The 21,972-nt window shown below is 38.7% G+C and overlaps 1 protein-coding gene across 1 annotated transcript in view; it reads right to left on the reverse strand.

Annotated features, from left to right (window-relative positions):
- The window catches only part of LOC142873416 (small ribosomal subunit protein uS13-like), a 379,862-nt gene extending 368,312 nt beyond the window's left edge, over positions 1-11,550 (reverse strand). The window contains exon 1 of the mRNA XM_076007707.1: positions 11,546-11,550. Within this exon, the coding sequence (XP_075863822.1) occupies positions 11,546-11,550 (5 nt within the window). The remainder of the gene's footprint in view (positions 1-11,545) is intronic.
- Between the last annotated feature and the right edge of the window lie 10,422 nt (positions 11,551-21,972).

Below are 21,972 nucleotides of genomic sequence, written 5' to 3' on the forward strand. Positions count from 1 at the left end.
TATCCTTCTGCTCTGAAAGATGATCTCCCTCATTTGATATGGGTTGCTGTTGAAATTCTCTTCCTTACTAATTTTAAGCTCTTTGAATACAAGGAAAGGACCATGTCTTCATTTTTATCTTCTTAAAGTACTTCCCATACAGCTTTCTAGAGAGTAGATGCTCATTAAGTACTTGTAGAATTAACAGTGATTTCAGTAAAGAGGGAATAGAAATCAGTAAGTTGAGTGGTTTTTTCCCCCCTTTCTTCTATTCATTCTCATTTGGGTTGCTCCTAGCTGCTTGACTTAAGTATTCCTTAAATGCTTTGTCATAGTTGCAGAAAATCTCATTTCTGTGCTCCACAGCCAGTCAATATGAGAATGCCAAGTAAGCAGAGATGAAGACAAATTTTACTTTGGTACATAGATCCTTTGGCCTTGGTAAGGAACGCTGGTATCATGTAGTACTGTGTTTCCCCGAAAATAAGGCAGGGTCTTATATTTATTTTTCCTCAAGAAGACACCCTAGGGCTTATTTTCAGGGGATGTGTTATTTTCCCCTCAAAGCCTCAGCTTGCAGCACACACAGGATGATTGGGACCTGACAGGGGGAGCTGACCTTGTTGGTGGGGCTGCCGCACCTTTCTGGTCACCTCTGGGATAGTAGCTGTCACGATGGGGCAGATAGATGAGAAGGGCTGCTAGTCTTCTTTACCACTAAGCGACGAGATGCGTGGATTGTGCAGCTATGCTGCGTAGCCACGCCCACCACTATGTCTTATTTTCAGGGTAGGGTTTATATTGCGCAAATGCTTAGAAATTCTGCTAGGCCTTATTTTATGGGTAGGTCTTGTTTTTGGGGAACCACGGTATAGTTGCTGATAAATTTAGTAGTTTAGTATCTTGTTTTAGCTATAGCTCATTAAGATTACATTGAACTTTGCTCATGTTTTAGTTTTTTTGTAGCCTTTCAAAAACCATTTCTTATTTTTCCTTGTAGAGATCTTTCACCTCCTTGGTTAAGAATATTCCCAGATATTTTTTTTCTTTGTAGCTATGTGCATAGTGTTGAGTCTTTGATTTGACTCTTGGCTTGACTGTTAATAGGTATACAGAAATGCTACCATTTTATGTACATTGATTTTTGTATCCTGAGACTTTGCTGAATTTATTTATTGATTCCAGGAGACTCTTGGTGGAATCTTTGGGGTTTTCTAGATACAGGATCATATTGTCAGCAAAAAGTGATACTTTGACCTCCTCTTTCCAATTTGGATACCCTTTCTTTCTTTCTCTTGCTTGATTGCTCTGGTTAGGACTTCCTGCACTATGTTGAATGTAAGTGGTGACAGTGGGCATCCTTGTCTTGTTCCAGTTTTTAGGGGGAATGCTTTCAACTTTTCCCCATTCAGTATGATGTTGACTGTGGGTGGGTTTGTTATATATGTCTTTTATAATTCTGAGATATGTTCCCTCTCTGCCTAGTTTCTTGAGGGTTTTTATCATGAAAAGGTGCTGGATTTTGCCAAATGCTTTTTCTGCATCTATTGAGATGATCACATGGTCTTTGTTTTTGCTTCTGTTTATGTGGTGAATCACATTTATTGATTTACATATGTTGAACCATCATTGCATCCCTGAGATGAAGCCTACTTGGTCCTGATGGATTGTTTTTTTTTTTGTTTTTTTTTGATGTGCTGTTGAATTCTGTTTACTAGTATTTTATTGAGGATTTTCCCATCTATATTCATAAGGGATATTGGTCTGTAGTTTTCTTTTTTCTTTGTGTCCTTTCCTGGTTTTGGTATCAAGGTGATACAGGCTTCATAGAATGAGTTGGGGAGGATTCTCTTCTTCTCAATATTATGGAATAACTTATGTATTATGGATACCAACTCTTCTTTGTAGGTCTTATAGTATTTTGCTGTGAATCTGTCTAGTCCAGGGCTTTTTTTTTTAGTTGGGAGGCTTTTTATTACAGTTTTGACCTCACTGTTCATTATTGGTCTGTTCAGGAGTTCTGTTTCTTCCTGGTTGAGTCTTGGGAGGTTGTGTGTTTCCAGGAACTTGTCCATTTCCTCTATGTCCTCTAGTTTATGCATGTAGAGATTTATGTAGTATTCATGGATGATGTTTTGTATTTATGCAGTATCAGTGATAATGTCACCTTTTTCATTTCTGATTGAGTTTATTTGACTTCTTTCTCTTCTTTTCTTGGTTAATCTACCAAGAAGTCTGTTGATTTTGTTTATCTTTCAAAGAACCAACTTTTTGTTTCATTAATCATTTGTATTGTTTTTTTGTTTTCAAATTTATTTAGTTCTGTTCTGACCTTCATTATTTCTTTTCTTCTGGCTTTGGGTTTGGTTTGTTCTTCCTTTTCTAGTTTCTTGAGGTATGACATTAGGTTGTTAATTTGTGGTCTCTCTCTCTTTTTGATGTAGGCATGTAAGGCTATGAATTTTCCCCTGAGGAATGCTTTTGCTGTGTCTCATAGATATTGATAGCTTTTGTCCCTTTTTTCTTCATTTTAAAGAATTTTTTTATTTCCATCTTAGTTTCATTCTTGACCCAATAATCATTCAGCATCAGGTTGTTTAATTTCCATGACTGTGTATAAGTTTGAGTGTTTCTCTTGTGATTGATTTGTTGTGGTCTGAGAAGGGACATGGCATAATTTTGATTTTTTTGAATTTGTTGTGGCTGGCTTTGTGGCCTAAGATATGATCAATCTTGGAGAATGTCCCATGTGATGCTGAGAAGAATGTGTATTCTGTAGTTTTTGGGTAGAATGTTCTTTAAATGTCTATTAGGTGCATTTGAGTTAGAGTTTGGTTTAAGTCCATTGTTGCTTTATTTGTTTTTTGCTTTGATGATTTGTCTAACTCTGGCAGTGGGTGTTGAGGTTCCCAGCAATTACAATGTACTATTTATTTCTTTGCTTAGCACTATTAAAATTTTATTTATCTGGAAGCTCCTGTGTTGGGGACATATATATTTAGGATTGTTATATCTTCTTGTTGAATTGCTCTGTTTACCATTATATAATGATCCTCTTTGTCTTTCTTTACTTTGTTGGCTTGAAGTCAATTTTATCTGATATGAGAATGGCTACTCCTACTCTCTTTTTAATTTCCATTTGTGTGGAATATTTTTTTCTATCCTTTCATGTTGAGTCTGTGTGTGTCCTTGTGGTTTACATAGGTTTCCTGGAGACAGCAGATACTTGGATTGTGTTTTTTCATCCACTCAGCTAACCTATGTCTTTTGAGAAGACCATTCAGTCCATTAATATTAATTGATAGCATTGATATGTGGGATGTTGGTCTGTTCATCCTGTTGGGTAGACCCTTATTGCTTTGTTTTCCCTCTTTTTCTATTGTTTTATAAGAGTTGTGAGTTTTGGGGTTTTTTTTTTTTTTTTTTTGAGACAGAGTCTCACTCTGTTGCCCTGGCTAGAGTGAGTGCCATGGCGTCAGCCTAGCTCACAGCAACCTCAAACTCCTGGGCTCAAGCAATCCTCCTGCCTCAGCCTCCCGAGTAGCTGGGACTACAGGCATATCCCACCATGCCCGGCTAATTTTTTCTGTATTTATTACTTGGCCAATTAATTTCTTCCTATTTATAGTAGAGACGGGGTCTCGCTCTTGCTCAGACTGGTTTCGAACTCCTGACCTCAAGCAATCCGCCCGCCTCGGCCTCCCAGAGTGCTAGGATTACAGGCGTGAGCCACCGCGCCCAGCCAGTTTTGGGGTTTTTTAAAGTTGATTTTATGCTGGTGAGTATCTGTTGTGCTGATTTGTTTATAATGCTATTCTAAGTATTTCTTGCAGGGCAGGTCTGATCATGGCAAATTCCCTCATTGTTTGGAAAAGACTTAATTTCTCCATCAATTGTGAAACTTAGTTTTGCAGGATACAAAATTCTATGCTGGCAGTGGTTCTGTCTAAGTCAATTGAAGATGGAGTCCCAATCCCTTCTGGCTTGTAAGGTTTCCACTGAGAAGCTTGCAGTTAGCCTGATGGATTTTCCTTTGTAGGTTATTTGATACTTTTGTCTTGCAGCTTGCAGACTTTTCTCCTTCATTTTGATTTTGGCCAGATTGATTACTACATGTCTTGGTGATCAACTGTTTGCTATGAATCTTCCCAGTGTTTGATGTCCATCTTATATCCTGTATGTCCAAATTTCTTGTGATATCAGGGAAATTTTCCTCAAATAGTTTATCCATGCTTTTAGCTCTTTCTTCTTCTTCCTTAAGGATACCTATAATTTGAATGTTAGTTCACTTCACATAGTCCTATATCTGTCTTAGTGATTGCTTGGACTTTCTTATACTCTTCTCTGCCTCTTTAAATGACTGAGTTATCTCAAAAGTCTTGTCTTCACGTTCTAAGATTCTTTCTTCTACTTGGTTTAGACTATTATTATAGTTTCCTGCTGTGTTTTGAAATTCCCTAAATGATTCCTTCATTTCTTTAAGTTCTATATTATCCTTTCTTATGTTGTCTAGATCTCTAGTGATTTTTTCATTTTTTTTCATTGATTTACTGAAATAGTTTTTTGGCTTTTTGTTGGTTTTCAACTTTCTCTTCCATTCCATTCATCTTATTTGGCATCCATATTCTGAATTCCATTTCTGTAATTTTGGCAATTTCCTTGTGGGTGGAGTCCACTACTGTAGCTCCATTGTGTTCTCTTGGGGATGTAGAATTATTTGGTTTTTCATGTTGCCAGTGTTCTTTTGCTGGTTTCTTCTCATCTGGCTGCTCTTCTCTCAGCTCTAGGTTAATACGATTTCAGGGCATCTGTTCTCCTTCGCTGGGGGCTCTCTCAAACCAAGTCCAGGAGTAATGGTTGCTTAGGGCTGGGAAGTCCTAAGTGAAGTGTTGAACCTTTGGGAGGTTCTTCCAGCCCAGCGGTAGTGATGGTATCTCAGTAGTGGGGGCTCATGGTCTAGGCACAACTTTGCAGTCTCAGGGATGGAGTTGCAGGCCCAGCAGTGGCCTTGGAGCTACAGAAGCAGAGCCTTGGTCTTGGCACAATGAGAGCTTCAGAGCTGGCTTTGGGGATTTCAGGGGCAGAGCTACTCATATGTTCCACCAGCATGGGACTGCTAATTCCCAGTCATGCAGGCAGGAGTTTGTCTCAATGGCCCAGGTTCTGTGTGGTGGCCTGGAGCTGCTGGTTGGCTAAGGCTCTCCACTCACACCTAAGATCCACTGAGGCAGTCACTCCAGGTTTCCTAAGTTGTGCCTGTGGCATCTGGGGCTCCTCCTCTGTTCAGCTCCCATGCCAGATAGGAGGCACACTTGGCCCCCAGTCACAGGGTATGGCATGGGGGAATGTCTGTTCCTTCCCCAGCCTGACAGGGGTGATGTAAAGGCTATTCCTGGAAGGCTGGGTCCTGAGCGGAACTGGCTCCATGTGCCAGTGGATCCCGAGCGGAACTGGCTCCATGTGCCAGAGTGATCAGGATGGTGTCAGTTGCAGAAACCTGGGATTGGCAGGCAACAGATCTCTGCTGCACCTGATCTCTGGTGGAATGTCTCTGCACAGACTCTGAGCAGCTACCTGATCAGCCCAGAGGTCTGCAGTGAAAGAGGGAGACCCTCACAGACCAAGCTGCCTATAACTTTTGTTTCTCTCCTAAAAAGCAATGTTGGCCGAGACCGGTGGCTCACGCCTGTAATCCTAGCACTCTGGGAGGCCGAGACGGGTGGATTGCTCGAGGTCAGGAGTTTGAAACCAGCCTGAGCAAGAGCAAGATCCCATATAGAAAGAAAAATTGGCCAACTAATATATATAGAAAAAATTAGCCGGGCATGGTGGTGCATGCCTGTAGTCCCAGCTACTCAGGAGGCTGAGGCAGCAGGATTGCTCGAGCCCAGGAGTTTGAGGTTGCTGTGAGCTAGGCTGACTCCACAGCACTCACTCTAGCCTGGGCAACAAAGGGAGACACTGTCTCAATAAATAAATAAATAAATAAAAAGTAATGTCCCCATGGGTTGCTTCTATCATTCTGTCTTCACCTCTGAGGAAAGAAATTGCAGAGGAGACAAGCAAATGAAAAAACATAGCGTGTTCATGGATAAGTAGAATCAACATTATTAAAATGTCCATACTACCTAAAATGATTTACAAACTCAATGCAATCCTCATCAAATTGCCAACGTCATACTTCACAGATCTGGAAAAAATAATCTACACTTCATTTGCAACTAGAAAAAAGCCTGAATAGCCAAAGCAATCTTAAGCAAAAAGAACAAATCTGGAGGCATCATATTACCAGACTTCAAACTATAATAACCAAAACAGCATGGTATTGGTAAAAAAAGAGAGATAGACCAACGGAACAGAATAGAGAACCTAGATATTAAACAATTTACCTATAACCAACTGATCTTTGACAAAGCAGACAACAACAGAGGAAAAGAAACCTGATTCAAGAAATGGTGCTAGGAAAATTGGATAGCCACATGTAGAAGAATGAAACAGGACCCCTACCTCTTACCACTTAAAAAAATTAATTCAAAATGATAAAAGACTTAAATGTAAGGCATGAAACCATAAGAATTCTAGAAGAAAATGTAGAATAAATTCTTCTAGATATCAGCCTATGCAAAGAATTTATGAAAAAGATCCCAATGGCAATCATGACAACAACAAAATTTATAAGTGGGATTTGACTAAACTAAAAAGCTTTTACACAGCTAAAGAAACAATCAACAGAGCAAATAGACAATCTGTAGAATAGGAGAAAATATTCATAAGCTACACATCTAATAAAGGGCTAACATCCAAAATTTCTAAATAACTCAAGCAAATCATCAAGAAAAAAACAAACAATTCTGTTAAAAAGTTGGCAAAAGACATCAACAGAAGCTTCTCAAAAATAATAAAGACAAATGGCCAATAAAAATATGAAAAAAAGCTCAACGTCACTAATCATCAGGGAAATGCAAATTAAAACCACAATGAGATATCACCTTACCCCAGTTAGAATTGGTTTTATTAAAAATTACAAAAACAATAGATGCTGGCATGGATGTAGAGATAAAGGAATGCTTATACACTGTTAGTGGGACTGCAAATTAGTACAACTCTTATGGAAAACAATATGGAGATTCCTCAAAGAGCTAAGAGTAGACTTACCATTTGATCCAGCAATCCCACTATTGAGTATCTACTTGAAGGAAAGGAAGCCTTCTTATCAAAAACATACCAGGCCGGGCGTGGTGGCTCACGCCTGTAATCCTAGCTCTCTGGGAGGCCGAGGCGGGCGGATTGCTTGAGGTCAGGAGTTCAAAACCAGCCTGAGCAAGAGCGAGACCCCGTCTCTACTATAAATAGAAAGAAATTAATTGGCCAACTGATATGTATATAAAAAATTAGCCGGGCATGGTGGCGCATGCCTGTAGTCCCAGCTACTCGGGAGGCTGAGGCAGGAGGATCACTTGAGCCCAGGAGTTTGAGGTTGCTGTGAGCTAGCCTGACGCCACGGCACTCACTCTAGCCTGGACAACAAAGCGAGACTCTGTCTCAAAAAAAAAAAAAAAAAAAAAAAAAAAAAAAAAAACAACATACCAGCACTCAAATCAAATGTTTATTGCAACATAATTCACAATTGCAAAGATGTGGAAACAACTCAAGTGCCCATCAATTCATGAGTGGATTAATAAAATGTGGTATATGTATAACATGGAATAGTACTTACCCATAAAAAGATGAATTACAATCTTTTGCAATTCTCTGGAGGGAACTGGAGACCATTCTCCTAAGTGAAATATCTCAAGAATGGAAAAACACACACAACATGTACTCACCATTAAATTGGAACTAACCGATGAGCACACATGTGCACAGAGGGAAGTAAAACTCAGTAAAAATCAACTGGGAGGGCCGGGCGCTGTGGCTCACACCTGTAATCCTAGCTCTTGGGAGGCCGAGGTGGGCGGATTGCTCAAAGTCAGGAGTTCAAAACCAGCCTGAGCAAGAGCGAGACCCCGTCTCTACTATAAATAGAAAGAAATTAATTGGCCAACTCATATATATATAAAAAATTAGCCGGGCATGGTGGCGCATGCCTGTAGTCCCAGCTACTCGGGAGGCTGAGGCAGGAGGATCACTCGAGCCCAGGAGTTTGAGGTTGCTGTGAGCTAGGCTGACGCCACGGCACTCACTCTAGCCTGGGCAACAAAGCGAGACTCTGTCTAAAAAAAAAAAAAAAAAAATCAACTGGGAGAAGGGGGTGTGAGGGATAGGGCAAAATCCTACCTAATGGGTACAATGAACACAATTTGGGTGATGGGCACACCTATAATCAGGACCGAAGCATTACAAAAGCGATCCATGTAACCTAAAACATTTGTACTGCTTTAATATTTTGAAATTAAAAGGTCCAATTAAAAAAAACCCTTTTTTTATTGCCTCTTAACTGTACATGAAGAAAATACATAGTCTTTGTGACTGTAGGACTCATACTCAAGACCTTGCCTTCGATCACATTCTGTTAAGAAAGAAAGGAAAAAGAGAATTTTATTTACTTCAGGTTTCTTAGCCTCAGGATGTATAGGCTTGTGATGGCTTTCACGACAATTTTATGGTCTGGCATAAACTTCAAAATATTTTCACCATTGTCCTTTTCGGTCCTCCTTTGAAAGATATATGATACATGGGTGATATTTTTCAAATATTCTCTGGTATACTTAAATTGCCTGCATTGGAGCCAGTAGTAAAATAGTTGTTTCTTGTGACCTCAAGTCCTGCCTCATCAACCTAAGGATAGCGTCATCACCTCAATTAAAAAAATAATGCATTAATATCCACTATGTATTTTTTGTTTGTTCTTCAGTATTTTCTTGGTTCTTACAACGTGTGTTCTGCCACTGCTCCTGTAACAGCAAAAAGTCACTGAAGCAGTTTGTGTGGGTGCCGCGTCTGGCTGCATATTATTATGTGACCACTAGAGGGCACACGCCCTCTAGCAACTGGAGCACAATTGTAGGAAATATTGCTTAGCCTTCTCATGACGGGACGCATTTAAAAAGAGAAAGAGGTATGACCGACCCATCTATGCCTATTTTGTTAAGAATTTTCCTCATAAGAGTGTGCTGGATTTTGTCAAGTACTTTTTCTGCATCTATTGAAAGAATCATATGATCTTTGTTCTTGCTTTTATTTATATGGTGTATTACCTTTATAGATCTGTATGTGTTGAACCACCCTTGCATCTCTGGAATAAAGCCCACCTGGTCATGAAGAATTATTTTTTTGATGGGCTGTTGAATTCGGTTTGCTAAGATTTTGTTGAGAATGTTTCCATCTATGTTCATAAGGGATACCTCAAAATTATTAAAGCCATATATGACAAACTCACAGCCAATATTATACTGAATGGGAAGAAATTGAAAGCAGTTCTGCTTAGAACTGGAACCAAACAAGGTTGCCTACTATCTCTATTCAACATAGTGCCGGAAGTCCTTGCCAGAGCAATCAGACAAGAGTGGGGAATTAAGGGTGTTCAAATGAGGGCAGAAGAAGTCAAACTCTCACTCTTTGCTGACAATATGATATTCTATCTAGAAAATCCCAAGGATTCAACCAAGAGACTCCTGGAATTGATAAAAGAATTCAGTAAAGTCCCAGGATACAAAATCAATGCACACAAATCAGTGGCATTCATATGTCAATAACAGTCAAGCCAAAAATCAAATAAAAACACAAAACCTTTCACAATAGCATCAAAGAAAATAAAATATTTAAGAATATAGGCTGGTGTGGTGGCTCATGCCTGTAATCCTAGCACTCTGGGAGGCTTAGGCAGGCGGATTACTCGGGGTCAGGAGTTTGAAACCAGCCTGAGCAAGAGCGAAACCTCATCTCTACTAAAAATAGAAACAATTAATTGGCCAACTAAAAATATATAGAAAAAATTAGCCAGGCATGGTGGTGCATGCCTGTAGTCCCAGATACTCGGGAGGCTGAGGCAGAAGAATTGCTTGAGCCCAGGAGTTTGAGGTTGCTGTGAGCTAGGCTGATGCCATGGCACTCTAGCCTGGGCAACAGAGTGAGACTCTGTCTCAGAAAAAAAAAAAAAAAAGAATATATTTGACTAAGGAGGTGAGAGACCCGTATAGGGAGAACTAAGAAACACTGAGAAAAATTGTAGAACATGTAAACAGACGGAAACCCTATCATGCTCATGTATTGGCAGAATCAGTATTATTAAAATATCCATACTACCTAAAATGTTAGACATAATTAATGCAATGCCTATCAAAATGCCTTCATCATTCTTTGCAAATATAGAAAAAATAATTCTATGTTTCTTATGGAACCAGAGAAGATCTCATATAGCCAAAGCAATCTTAAGCTAAAATAACAAACTGGGATGCATCTGTCTACCAGACTTCAGTTTTACTACAAGGCTATAGTAACTAAAACACGTGCCACTGGCACAAGAACACAGATATAGACCTTTGGAACAGGACTGAGAACCCAGATATAAAACCTTCCTTGTATTGTCATCAAATCTTTGACAAGCAGACAAAAATATTCACTGGGGAAAAGACTCTTTATTGACTAAATGGTGCTGGGAAAATTGGATAACCACATGCAGAAGATTGAAACTGGATCCACACTTCTCACCTCTCACAAAAACCAAGTCACAATGTATAACAGACTTAAACCTAAGGCACGAAACCTTAAGAATTCTAGAAGAAAATGTTGGGAAAACTCTTATAGACATCAGCCTAGGCAAAGAATTTATGAAGAAGACTCCCAAAGCAATCACAGCAACAACAAAAATAAACAAATGGTACCTGATCAAATTAAAAAGTTTCCGTACAGCCAAGGAAACTATCATTAGAGTGAATAGACAACCTACAGAATGGGAGAAAATATTTGCATGCTACACATCTGATAAAGGGCTGATAACAAGAATCTGTATAGAACTTAAGAACATTAACAAGAGAAAAGTCAACTCCATTAAAAAGTCGGTGAAGGACATGAACAGAAACTTTTCAAAAGAGGACAGAATAATGGCAAGCAAACATATGAAAAAGTGCTCAAAATCTCTAACCATCAGGGAAATGCAAATCAAAACCACCATGAGATATCACCTAACTCCAGTAAGAATGGCTTTTATCAAAAAGTCCCAAAATAACAAATGTTGGGGTGGATGCGGAGAGATAGGAACACTCTTACACTGCTGCTGGGACTTAAACTAGTACAACCTCTATGGAAAGAAATATTGAGATATCCCAAAGAGGTAAAAGCAGAACTACCATTTGATCCAGCAATCCCACTACTAGGCATCTACCCAAAGGAAAAAAAGATATTTTACAATAAAGACATCTGCACTTGAATGTTTATGGCAGCACAATTCACAATTGCAAAGATGTGGAAACAACCCAAGTGCCCATCAATACATGAGTGTATTAATAAAACGTGGTATATGCATACTATGGAGTACTACTCAACCATAAAAAAGAGTGGTGACGTAGCACCTCTTATATTATCCTGGGTAGAGCTGAGGTATCATTAAGAATGGAAAAACAAGCACCCCATGTACTCACCATCAAATTGATACTAACTGATCAACACTTACGTGCTCACATTGAGGAAATATTCATTGGGTGCCGAGTGGGTGGTGGGGATGGGTAAAGTCACAACTAATGGGTGCAGAGCGTGCTGTATGGGGGATGGGCACGCTTGTAGCTCTGGCTTGGGTGAGGCAAAGGCATTATATGTAACCAAAATGTTTGTACCCCCATAATATTCAGAAATTTAACAAAATAAAAAATAAATAAAAAGAGAAAGAAATGAAGACCGTCTGGGGACATTTTATACATGAAGTCTAAGCCTGCACCTGATCCAAAGTGTGTTAAGAATGTAGAAAAATACCCACTGCTAAATTTGACTTAAAAAAAAAAAAAAAGAATGCAGAAAAATGGCCGTTTGAGCAGGCAGAAAATGAAGTACAGAATGACACTTTCTTCAGATTTTAATACTTCAATACATACTTGAGTGGGGAATGTACTTACTCATTTTAATCGCACCCCTTCCTCCCAGCGCCACCCATACTAGATGACTAATGACAGGAAAGAGTAGTGGTCGGGAACGTGGCTTCCGGACAAGACATCTACCTTGGTACAAACTTTGACTCTGTCAGTTACTGGCTTTTTGACCTTGAGCAACTTATTTAAGTAGCTTTGTTTGCCTCAGTTTCCTCATATATAAAGTGAGGATAATAGTACCTACATCATAGGGTTATTATGACAATAAAATAAGTTAAAAAATTAAAGTGCCTAGAACAGGGCCTGGAATATGGTAAGTTCTATGTAAATATTTACGGCTACTACTGCTGCTTCTACTTCTGGCTGTCAGGGCGTGTGACAGGGTAAGTGTAAGGAAGAAATGACACGGTTCCTCTTATGCTGTCCTGGAAGTGAGGCAGGTGCCCAAGACGGGTCACGAACTAGGGGAGTCACCTGAGAGGGCGAAGTGGAGAGGGGGCTGAGGGCAGACGCGGGGTTCAGGGCCGGTTGCGGGACCAGACTGCATCTGTAGTGCGGACTTGACGCCTGTTCTCTCTTCTAGTCCTGCTCAGCCCCTTTATAGCCTTTATATTATCTGGCTTTTCACATAATTAAGAAATCCCAAGCCCACTGTCTCCTCAGCCTGTATCTTTGTGAGCGCTGATGGTTAACCAGGTGCCAGCCAAGTGCCTCGCATGGCTTGTCTCGTTCAGTCTTCACACACCCTCCGAGGCAGGCATGTGGTCACGACCCGCGTCTTACAGATGAGGAAACAGGGGTCTAGAGAGGTCAAATAGCTTTACCGACTTGCGCCTAAAGCGACACCATGCTAGAGTCAAAGATGATTAATGACTAGATTGTCCACATCATTTAAACCAAAAGGAAATCTCCATATTCATCTTAACATTCCAGCCACACTGACTAATGCTGTGCCGCATTATTTCATGCTTCAGTGCCTTTGCCTCCTCTGGTCCCTCTGCCCCAATATCATTTGCCCTAAGTTCCTGCTCATTACAGAACCTTTCCTGATAAGCTCAAGCAGAAATGATCTCCTCTTGTTCCTTTGCGCCACCACTGCATAGCACATAACTTGGTATTGTGCTTCTCCCACAGTACTGAAATTATTTATTTACGTGCTTCTCTGTTAAACATTACGTTTAGTGTAAGAATCCCTTTCCTCCCCCTACCCCCTAACTGCTCCATTATCTCCAGTATTTGGCACATGATAAAGACTTAATTGTGATAAGTCTCATTTAACGTAATAGTTAATCCAGATTTAATTCTTTTTTATTTTCAGAAAATATAGTGGATTAGATTAAGTTGCCTGCTAGAACTTTTTAGAAGTACATTATAAGTGAAATTGTGATTTGTGATGAACATTTAAAATCAGAATTTAGAATTTGTTTTTAGGCATAAAAGAAAGCTCTAAATTTTCCAATTTTTTATGAGTTTTTTTAAATTTTATTTCATTATATTATGGAGGTACATATATTGTTAGGGTTACATATATTGCCCCGCCCCCCCCCCCCCCCCCCCCCCCCCCCCCCGCCATGCCAGAGCTTCAAGCGTGTCCAACCCCCAGGTGGCGTGCACTGCTTAAGGAGAGGCAAAGATATACAAGGTAACCAAAATGGCAAAAAAAAGAAAAAAAACTTTTATTGGGTGGTGGGCGATTGGGGGGGAGGAGGGGAAGGGTGTATACTTACTAATTTTTAAATTATAGACTAATATAGTAATATATTCTCATTTTAAAAGATTCAAATTATGTACATTATTTAAAAAAGTAATAATGAAGTTCCTTTTATGTCCATATATTTGTATATGATAATGTTAGCTTGTTCTGTTTAACTCCTGAATAGTTCTCCAATGTATGCATTTGCCATAATTTAACCAATGTCCTTATGGATAGTAACATTTCTCAAATTTTTGATACTAAATAAATCACTAAATATCTTTTACATATAGTATATACTTAAATGAAAAATTTAAAAGATAGATTCCCCAGAAATGGAGTTGCTGGGTAAAAAGTGACAGAAGTGACGCATTTTAAATTTTGATAGATTTTTGCTACATTATCTTCTGCCTAATTTATATACCTAATATAAATCCTGAGATTATTGATTTATCTATTTACTTCCCCAACACATTATTTAAGAAATTAGTCAACATATTGTGTGAAAAATATTTTATATGTAATTCTCTTATTATAGTGACGTTACGCGTTTTTCATATATTTACTATCATTTTTCTCCTGTGAAATAGTCTGTGTATGCTGTTGGCTCACTTTTCTATTGGATTTCTGGCACCTTTTTATGTATTTTGAATTTTTTTTTTTTGTATTTTGAATATTAATCCTTTTCCATTTAAACATTTTGTCCCAAAGCATCACTTATCTTTTGACTTTGTACTCTTGCTTTTTAAAAAGAAGTTTTTAGTCTGGACATGGTGGCTCACACCTACAGTCTTAGCTACCTGGGAGGCTGAAGCAGGAGGATTGCTTGAACCAGGAGTTTGAGGCTGCAGTGTATTATGATCACACCACTGCACTGCAGCCTGGGCAACAGAGTGAGACCCTGTTTCAAAAAAAAAGTTTTTAATTTTTATGTGGTCAAATTTGACAATTATGTGGTTACTTTTCTATATGAATTCTTGGTGTTTGTCAAGCTTAGTACTGTCTTCTCATTCCATGATTATAAATATATATCATTGAATACTTTTGTGTTAATTTGTAATAGATATAATGAGCTTTTACTCTATCCAGAGTAAAAGCTGGATTTATTTTTTGTGTATTATGTGAGGTCAAGGTCTAACTATATATCTATTTTTTTTTTAAAGAGCAGCCACATAGCCAAATTTCCCATATCATTTCTTAGACAGTCCTTTTGAAGCACCATAAATTCTGATCTATTTCTGAACCTTATCCTAAATTCAATTGGTCTATTTGTGTATTTAACAATATCATAGTATTTTAATTACCACAGCCTCATAATATGTTCTGATATCTGTTAAGGCAGATTCCCCTTCCTTTTTTCCTTCCTTCCTCTCTTTTTGTCATAGAGGATTACTCTATCCTATCAATAACGTTAAGGTCTATAAAATTGTCCTGTTCTGATAACAATTAGAATTGCCTTGAGTTTATAGGTTATTTGGGGGGAGAACTGACATCTTTAAAATATTGAGTCTTATTATCTAGAAGAGCACTACTCAAAATTTGACAGTGGAATGATAGCATCACGGTATTATGTGAAGTTAGAAAAGCAAATTCTCAGGCCCACTTCTGACCAAGGAATCAGAACCTCTGAGGGCAGCAGGAATCTGTGTTTTAACAAACTGTTAAGATTCTTCTTCTTCTTCTTCTTCTTTTTTTTTTTTTGAGAAGCATTGATCTAGAAGATAGTATGTCTTTCTATCTTTTGACTTTATTATATATATTTTTTGGAACTCCTGACCTTGAGCGATCCTCCCGCCTCGGCCTCCCAGAGTGCTAGGATTACAGGCGTGAGCCACCTTGCCCGGCTGTAAATTTTCTTATATCTTTTTTATATATTGTATATCTACACGTTCATGAATCCTTCTAGTCTCTATTCAGCCTTATCTGATCTGCTGTTTCATCTAGACAGGGAGTTTTAATTTCATTTTGTTTCTAGAAGTTGTTTCATTCTTTTTCAAATATGCCTGTTCTTTTAAAATAAAGTCTTACTTTTTTATGATTTTGCTTTACTTTTTGTCCTCAGTCATTTAAAACGTTACTTATTTTACTGTCATTTTCAATTTTTCTATTTTCTCTCATTTGGATCTGTTGATATCAGTTGGGATAGGTTCTTTTGGCATGTGATAAAATTTTAGTTGTGAATTTGTCTTCAGTGTGTGTTTTCCTCATGGGCAGTTGTGTTTTACTTGGATTGTGGGAGTATTTCTTTGGAGTGGTTTTGCATTTGCCTTTTCTAAGTCCTCAGGGTTATTATCAGTTTAGATCAACTTTTAAGTGAGATTCTTGCTTCCATGTCTTCTTCATACCATAGGTCATATAAATTTGTACTCCAAACCTGTATGAACAGAGGCCTGGGGTTTTACCATCAATCTTTTGTTAAGAATATTTTCATACAATGCTCATCACGTCCTTAAAAAAAAAAAAAAAAAAAAAAAAAAAAAAAAAAAAAAAAAAAAGAAAAAGAATATTTTCAAACTTAAGTTGAACGAATGGTACAATTAATAGCCATATATCCACCATCTATATTTAATTATTAACATTTTGACAAATTTGCTTTATATATCAGAGACCTTCTGCTTAGGTGGTTGTTTTGTTTTTGTTTAGGTTTTTTGGCCTTGGGCTGTGCAGTCTTTCAGTTTAGAACATGTTCTAGGGGGATATCCGCAATGCGCTTGAAGTGTCTCTAAAGCTCTGCCAAATGCTCTGATGGCATCTCTGTCCCCCAGCAGCAGCCATCTGTGGGTACAAAGTCCTGATTCTCAGCCTCCTGGCCAAGCTCAGAATTAGCAAACACCCTCAGAATAAAGGCAGTTCCAGCAATCTGCTCACCTTTTCAGTGTCTCTCCTATTTGATAGTATTGCCCTCTCTACCTTACCTAAGCAGCTGTCTGTTATGTTTGCTCAGGGTGGGAACCCGAAGAACATGGACAGGATGAAATGCAGTTAATGGAAAACTTAGATAGTGATCATAAAGCTGTGAAACAATAGCCGCAGGCGTCTGGAGAGTCTGGAGGTTGTGGATGTAACTCTGACCGCAGACAGATGCAGCAATGCGGCATTCCTAGCCCCCCCATAAGGATGGAACTCCCCCCACCCCGTCTCTGCAGGATGAGACTGAAACAGGGGTCCCAGACATTGGTTGTTTGAAAAGAATTTATTACAGTTGCTGTTTTAGCCCAGTTGCTCAGTCCCCCTGGAAAAACTCTCTATAAAACCCAAGGCTTTCTCCTCCCTCGTGGCAGATGCTCTTTTTGGCCTCCACCCATCTGCACCCAGATGCCCAAATAAATGTCATTTTGCTACGCCTGAGGCTTCGTGTGCCTCCCTCTCGGCTCCAGACCTAACGCTCTCCAATGCTCTCGTGATTGATTTCTGTATTTTATCTCCCTTTCTGGTTGTTTTCTTGTAACTCTTTTTGCTTCTTGTCTTCTTTGTTCTGTGCAGAAAACAGAGGCTTTGTGTAGGTAGATTTTTCAACAAGTAATTCCAAAGAACAGCAAAGGGAGACTAGGAAAAGTTAAATGGGGAAAGAGGGAAGGCCAATCAACACAAGGGAGCATTATTAAGCTGCTCAATGCTTTGGGCAACTGGGACTCAATTCTTCTGCCCTTTAAAGTTGTCTCCCCAAGAGATGAAAGAGAGGATCATTTATTCACTAGCTCCCTTCCCCCACTGGGTTTCCTCATGGGGCACCGGCACCCGCACAGTTTCAGGTGTGCTCATCCACGGGGCATCTCTACTGTAGTGTCAGAAGAGCCTTGGAACAGAAAGCAAGACATCTGTGGTAGGTAGGCTGAGGCAAGGTGCTATCAGGTTACACCTGCCCGAGGCTGGTTTCTTTCTCAAGAGCTGAAGTAAAAGGTGAAGATATGAAGTATACAAAAGAAGAGTCCATACAATTTGGCTAGTATCCTGCAAGCTAATTTGTTTCCTTTTAACACACCCACATTAGTGTTTGAGCAATTCCTTTATTTCTTTTTGTAAAAAAATTTTTGTTATATTTTATTTTTTTAGAGACAAAGTCTCTCTTTGTTGCTCAGGCTGGAGTGCAGTGGTACAATCATACATAACTCACTGCAGCCTTGAGCTCCAGGGCTCAAGAGATCCTCCTGCTTCAACCTCCTAAGTAGCTGGAACCACAGGCGTGTGCTACCATGCCCAGCTAATTTTTTTTTTTTTTTTTTGTAGAGTCAGGGTCTATGTTGCCCTGGCTGGTCTTGAACTCCTGGCCTCAAGTGATCCTTCTGACTCAGCCTCCCAAAGTACTGGGATTATAGATGTTGGCCACAGTGCCCAGCCAATTCCTTTATTTCTGATGGAACACAATATTCTAGATTCACACTATATTTTTTCTCCAGTTTTTATGGGAGAGGTATTACTAATGAACTCTTTTTAGTCTCCCTTTCACTCCCTTTAGTCTCACTTTCACTTAATTTATAGTCTTGCAAGGATTATGAATTAGATAGAGGTCTCAATCCCAACTCCTTGCTTAGTGCTTGTCCAAGGCCTTGTTTCCTTGCCTTTGTGTGTATTTAATCCAAACCCTTAGCTATTACTGAATCTGATGATTTTTCACTCCAGTTAGATTTTTCACTCAGTTCACGATGGTTAACTCAGGTTGCATCTTTACCTGTTGCCCCATGTGCATATATTCTGATTCGGTGAGGACCCAATAGCATTTCTCAAGAATACAATGGTTCCTTGCTGAGTGGACATTACTTGCTTAAGGAACCTAGAGGCCTCCTTTGAATTTCCCTACTGGGGTTTACCTTAGGCTTCAACCTGCATGGATTTGCCAAAGAGGGTTCAAGCACCACTGGTTTATTAGGGCTAAATGCAGACTATGTACCATGCAGCCTGAACCATCTGTTACTAAATCCTGGAAGGTTTTCAGCTATCTAGGAAATATGTTTGAAAACCCAATTGTGAAATATGTTGCCTTCAAAATCCAAACAGGCCTATGAATCCTGCCTTTTTTTTAATAGCAAGTTATTTTTAGTAGATATTTAAATGTCCTAGATATCCATCAGAATCACCTGAAAATCTGATTAAAACACAGATTTCTGGGCCCCATCACAAAAATTTTTGATTTAGTAGATCTAAGGTGGGGCCTAAGAATTTGCACTTCTAATGAGTTCCAAGGTGATGCTAGTTTTGGGGATCACACCGAGAACCACTGACTTAGACCATTCAGAACTTCGATGGCATGAGTCTTACCAAGACATCTAAGGTACCATATTGTCCTGCTTTCCTCATAATATCTGCATGATATCATCGATGGAGTGAATGAGCACTGTTGAACAGTGAATCTCACTGTTACATGGTAAGATGTTTAAGTTCTCTGCGGATAAATGGTAGGGCAGATTGAAAGATTTATATCGATCTGAAGCAAGATAGTGAAGGTATACTGTTGTTTGTGCCAGGAGAAAAAGCAATTTGAATTAGATTTTTCTTGCTTATTTATTAAGTGGAGGAAATAATATCCACCAGATTAATAGCTATATATTAAAGGCCAAGGACTGCATTGTTTTGCTAGACCTCTCATCTGTCATAGCAGCTAAAATATGAGTCACCCCTTGATTAATTTTATGATAACCCACTACCATTCTTTATGAACCACCTATATTAGCCAGATGAGTGAGCTAAATCAAGAATATAATAGGAATCACCAATTCTGCATTTTTTCAAGCTTTGCTAGTGGTACTAATCTTTGTGATTTCCTTATTGATGTTTTACTGCTTTTGATTTACTATTTTGCTAGGAAGGGGGAGATTCAAGGGCTTCAATTTGGCTTTTTATCATTGCAAAAATAAGTAATTCAAAATGTAAGCTGTTGTAACTTTAAATTATTTTGAGCCTTGAAGGAATGCGATTATGGGATCTGAGTGATGTAAACAGGCAGCTGCAATCTTTTGTTTCTCTGATTATAGATTAGACTTATTCCTTACTGATACTGTTTTGTAAAATGCTATAAATGACTAAATGGTGCCAAGGAAGACCCCTTCCCTCTTCACTGTGAATCTTCATTATAGATTATCTGCTTTCTCACCTTCATGACTATCACACTGTCTGAGATGGGATGTGAAATGTATGCTTTTAAATTGGAAAGGAAATGAAAACAAGCTGTACAGAAAAGAAGACAAACTAATTCAATTGTTGTAGCCTATACATCAGCCTTGTATAGAAAATGCTATCATCCTACTAAGTTTCTTTGTTTTCTGCCAATATAAGCAAGACCTTAACAGTTAACTTTGGAGCACTGATTTCATTTCTATGGAGTCAATGTTTACTACATGGCTGTTCCCAGCTTTGGGTTCGAATAAACTCTTACACTTAATCACATTTTCTGAACCTTGCTATTTAAGGTTGACATCATAATGGACTTGACTTTGTAAGTCGGGAAACAATGTGGGGATTCTGGATAATAGGAACTTGGAAAATAACCAGAAGGTGGATTCAGGCTCTCACTATGTCCACTGCTTTTGTGGGCAAAGGAAGCTCGATGGACTTTGAATGTTTGTGATACTTTGAGCACTATATGGGATTCCTCTTCTCACTCTTTCTTCTTATATTTGCTTTTATGTTTAAAAATAATGTCTATCTTCTTTTATCAACTTTAGACATTGACTATATTTCATGATAGATAAACATTTGGTTCTCCTTCACAATGCCCCATTCCCAACCTCCCTATATTATTGTAGCATTATGTTTATTTACATCAGTAATCAATGTTTATATCATAATAAATATGTGAAAATTATTCACTTAAGAACCAATTGATGTACCATGACTACGTTTCCTTGCTTGTACAAATTTAATTTTTCTAGTAATAATAATTTTGTTCTTACAGAGTTTTATGTTTTATACACTTAGTTTTTTCTAAATGTATTATCAGATTATCCACTCTTTTGTCTCTCCTTCCCTCTTTAGGTTTTGGCCTGGAGACGTTTCCCTTAGACATTTACCTTCTTGCTTCAGTGTGAACTGGTTGCCGGCTAGGCAGATTGTTAACCAGAAACTTTTCTTTGCTGCTCTCCTGATCCACTGTTTCCTTGACCCCATACTTTCTTCTTTCATTTCTTATATTTAAAAAAATTCATAATTTGTATCAGTTTCTTAATGTCATTTAGTTTGTTTAGAAATATTAGGTTATAATTTTCACCTGTTTGGTGGACATGTCTTTCTGGTATGCTTTCATTGTAGAGATGTTATTCTGCTCCTTATTTTCTCTTCTTTTTTTTTTTTTTGAGACAGAGTCTCGCTTTGTTGCCCAGGCTAGAGTGAGTGCCGTGGCATCAGCCTAGCTCACAGCAACCTCAAACTCCTGGGCCGAAGTGATCCTACTGCCTCAGCCTCCCGAGTAGCTGGGACTACAGGCATGCGCCACCATGCCCGGCTAATTTTTTTTATATATATTAGTTGGCCAATTAATTTCTTTCTCTTTATGGTAGAGACGGGGTCTTGCTCTTGCTCTTGTTGGTTTCGAACTCCTGACCTTGAGCAATCCGCCCACCTTGGCCTCCCAGAGTGCTAGGATTACAGGCGTGAGCCCCTGCACCTGGCCTTCTCTTCTTAATGTAATAACATCGTATGGGATTGACCTCAATCCTTTCCTGTTGCTTGTTGTTATGTAAAATTAGTCTTCATGAACTTTTGGAATGGGAGTGTGGTTTATGATAGCTTTCTAACCTCATGGCTCTAATAGCAGTGCTATGCAAGCCAGAAATATAGTATTAACATTTTTTTAGCCATATTAAAAAAACTAAAAAACAGGAGACATTCATTTTAATAATATTTTAAAATATGATATTTTAGAATATCATTTCAACATATAATTAACATAAAATTATAAATGAAACATTTTCGTTTTATTAATACAAAATCTTTGAAATTTGGTGTGTATTTTACACTTTTACCATGCCTCAATTTGGACTAGCCATAGTTTAAGTGCTTAATAGCCACACGTAGCTAGTGACTACATATTGGATAGCACAGCTCTAAAACTTCCTCTTATGGTGTTTTTGTGAAGCATTAAAAATAACGGCAGCTTACTTTGTGATATCTCCTGGCCCCATTCCCTTTATCTGCTTTGATCTAGATTTTCTTTTGCCTTTGTGTCTATTGTTCCTGTCTTACTTAATTTAGATCCTGTTGCCAGCAGTTTCTTTCCAGCATGGGGCTTTGGCTGATCACTTGGAATATTCATGAAACCAGACATCTCCAGCCTCTCAGACCTTACCG

Source organism: Microcebus murinus, chromosome 10 (assembly GCF_040939455.1).
Source record: "Microcebus murinus isolate Inina chromosome 10, M.murinus_Inina_mat1.0, whole genome shotgun sequence".
Taxonomy (NCBI): Eukaryota; Metazoa; Chordata; class Mammalia; order Primates; family Cheirogaleidae; genus Microcebus; species Microcebus murinus.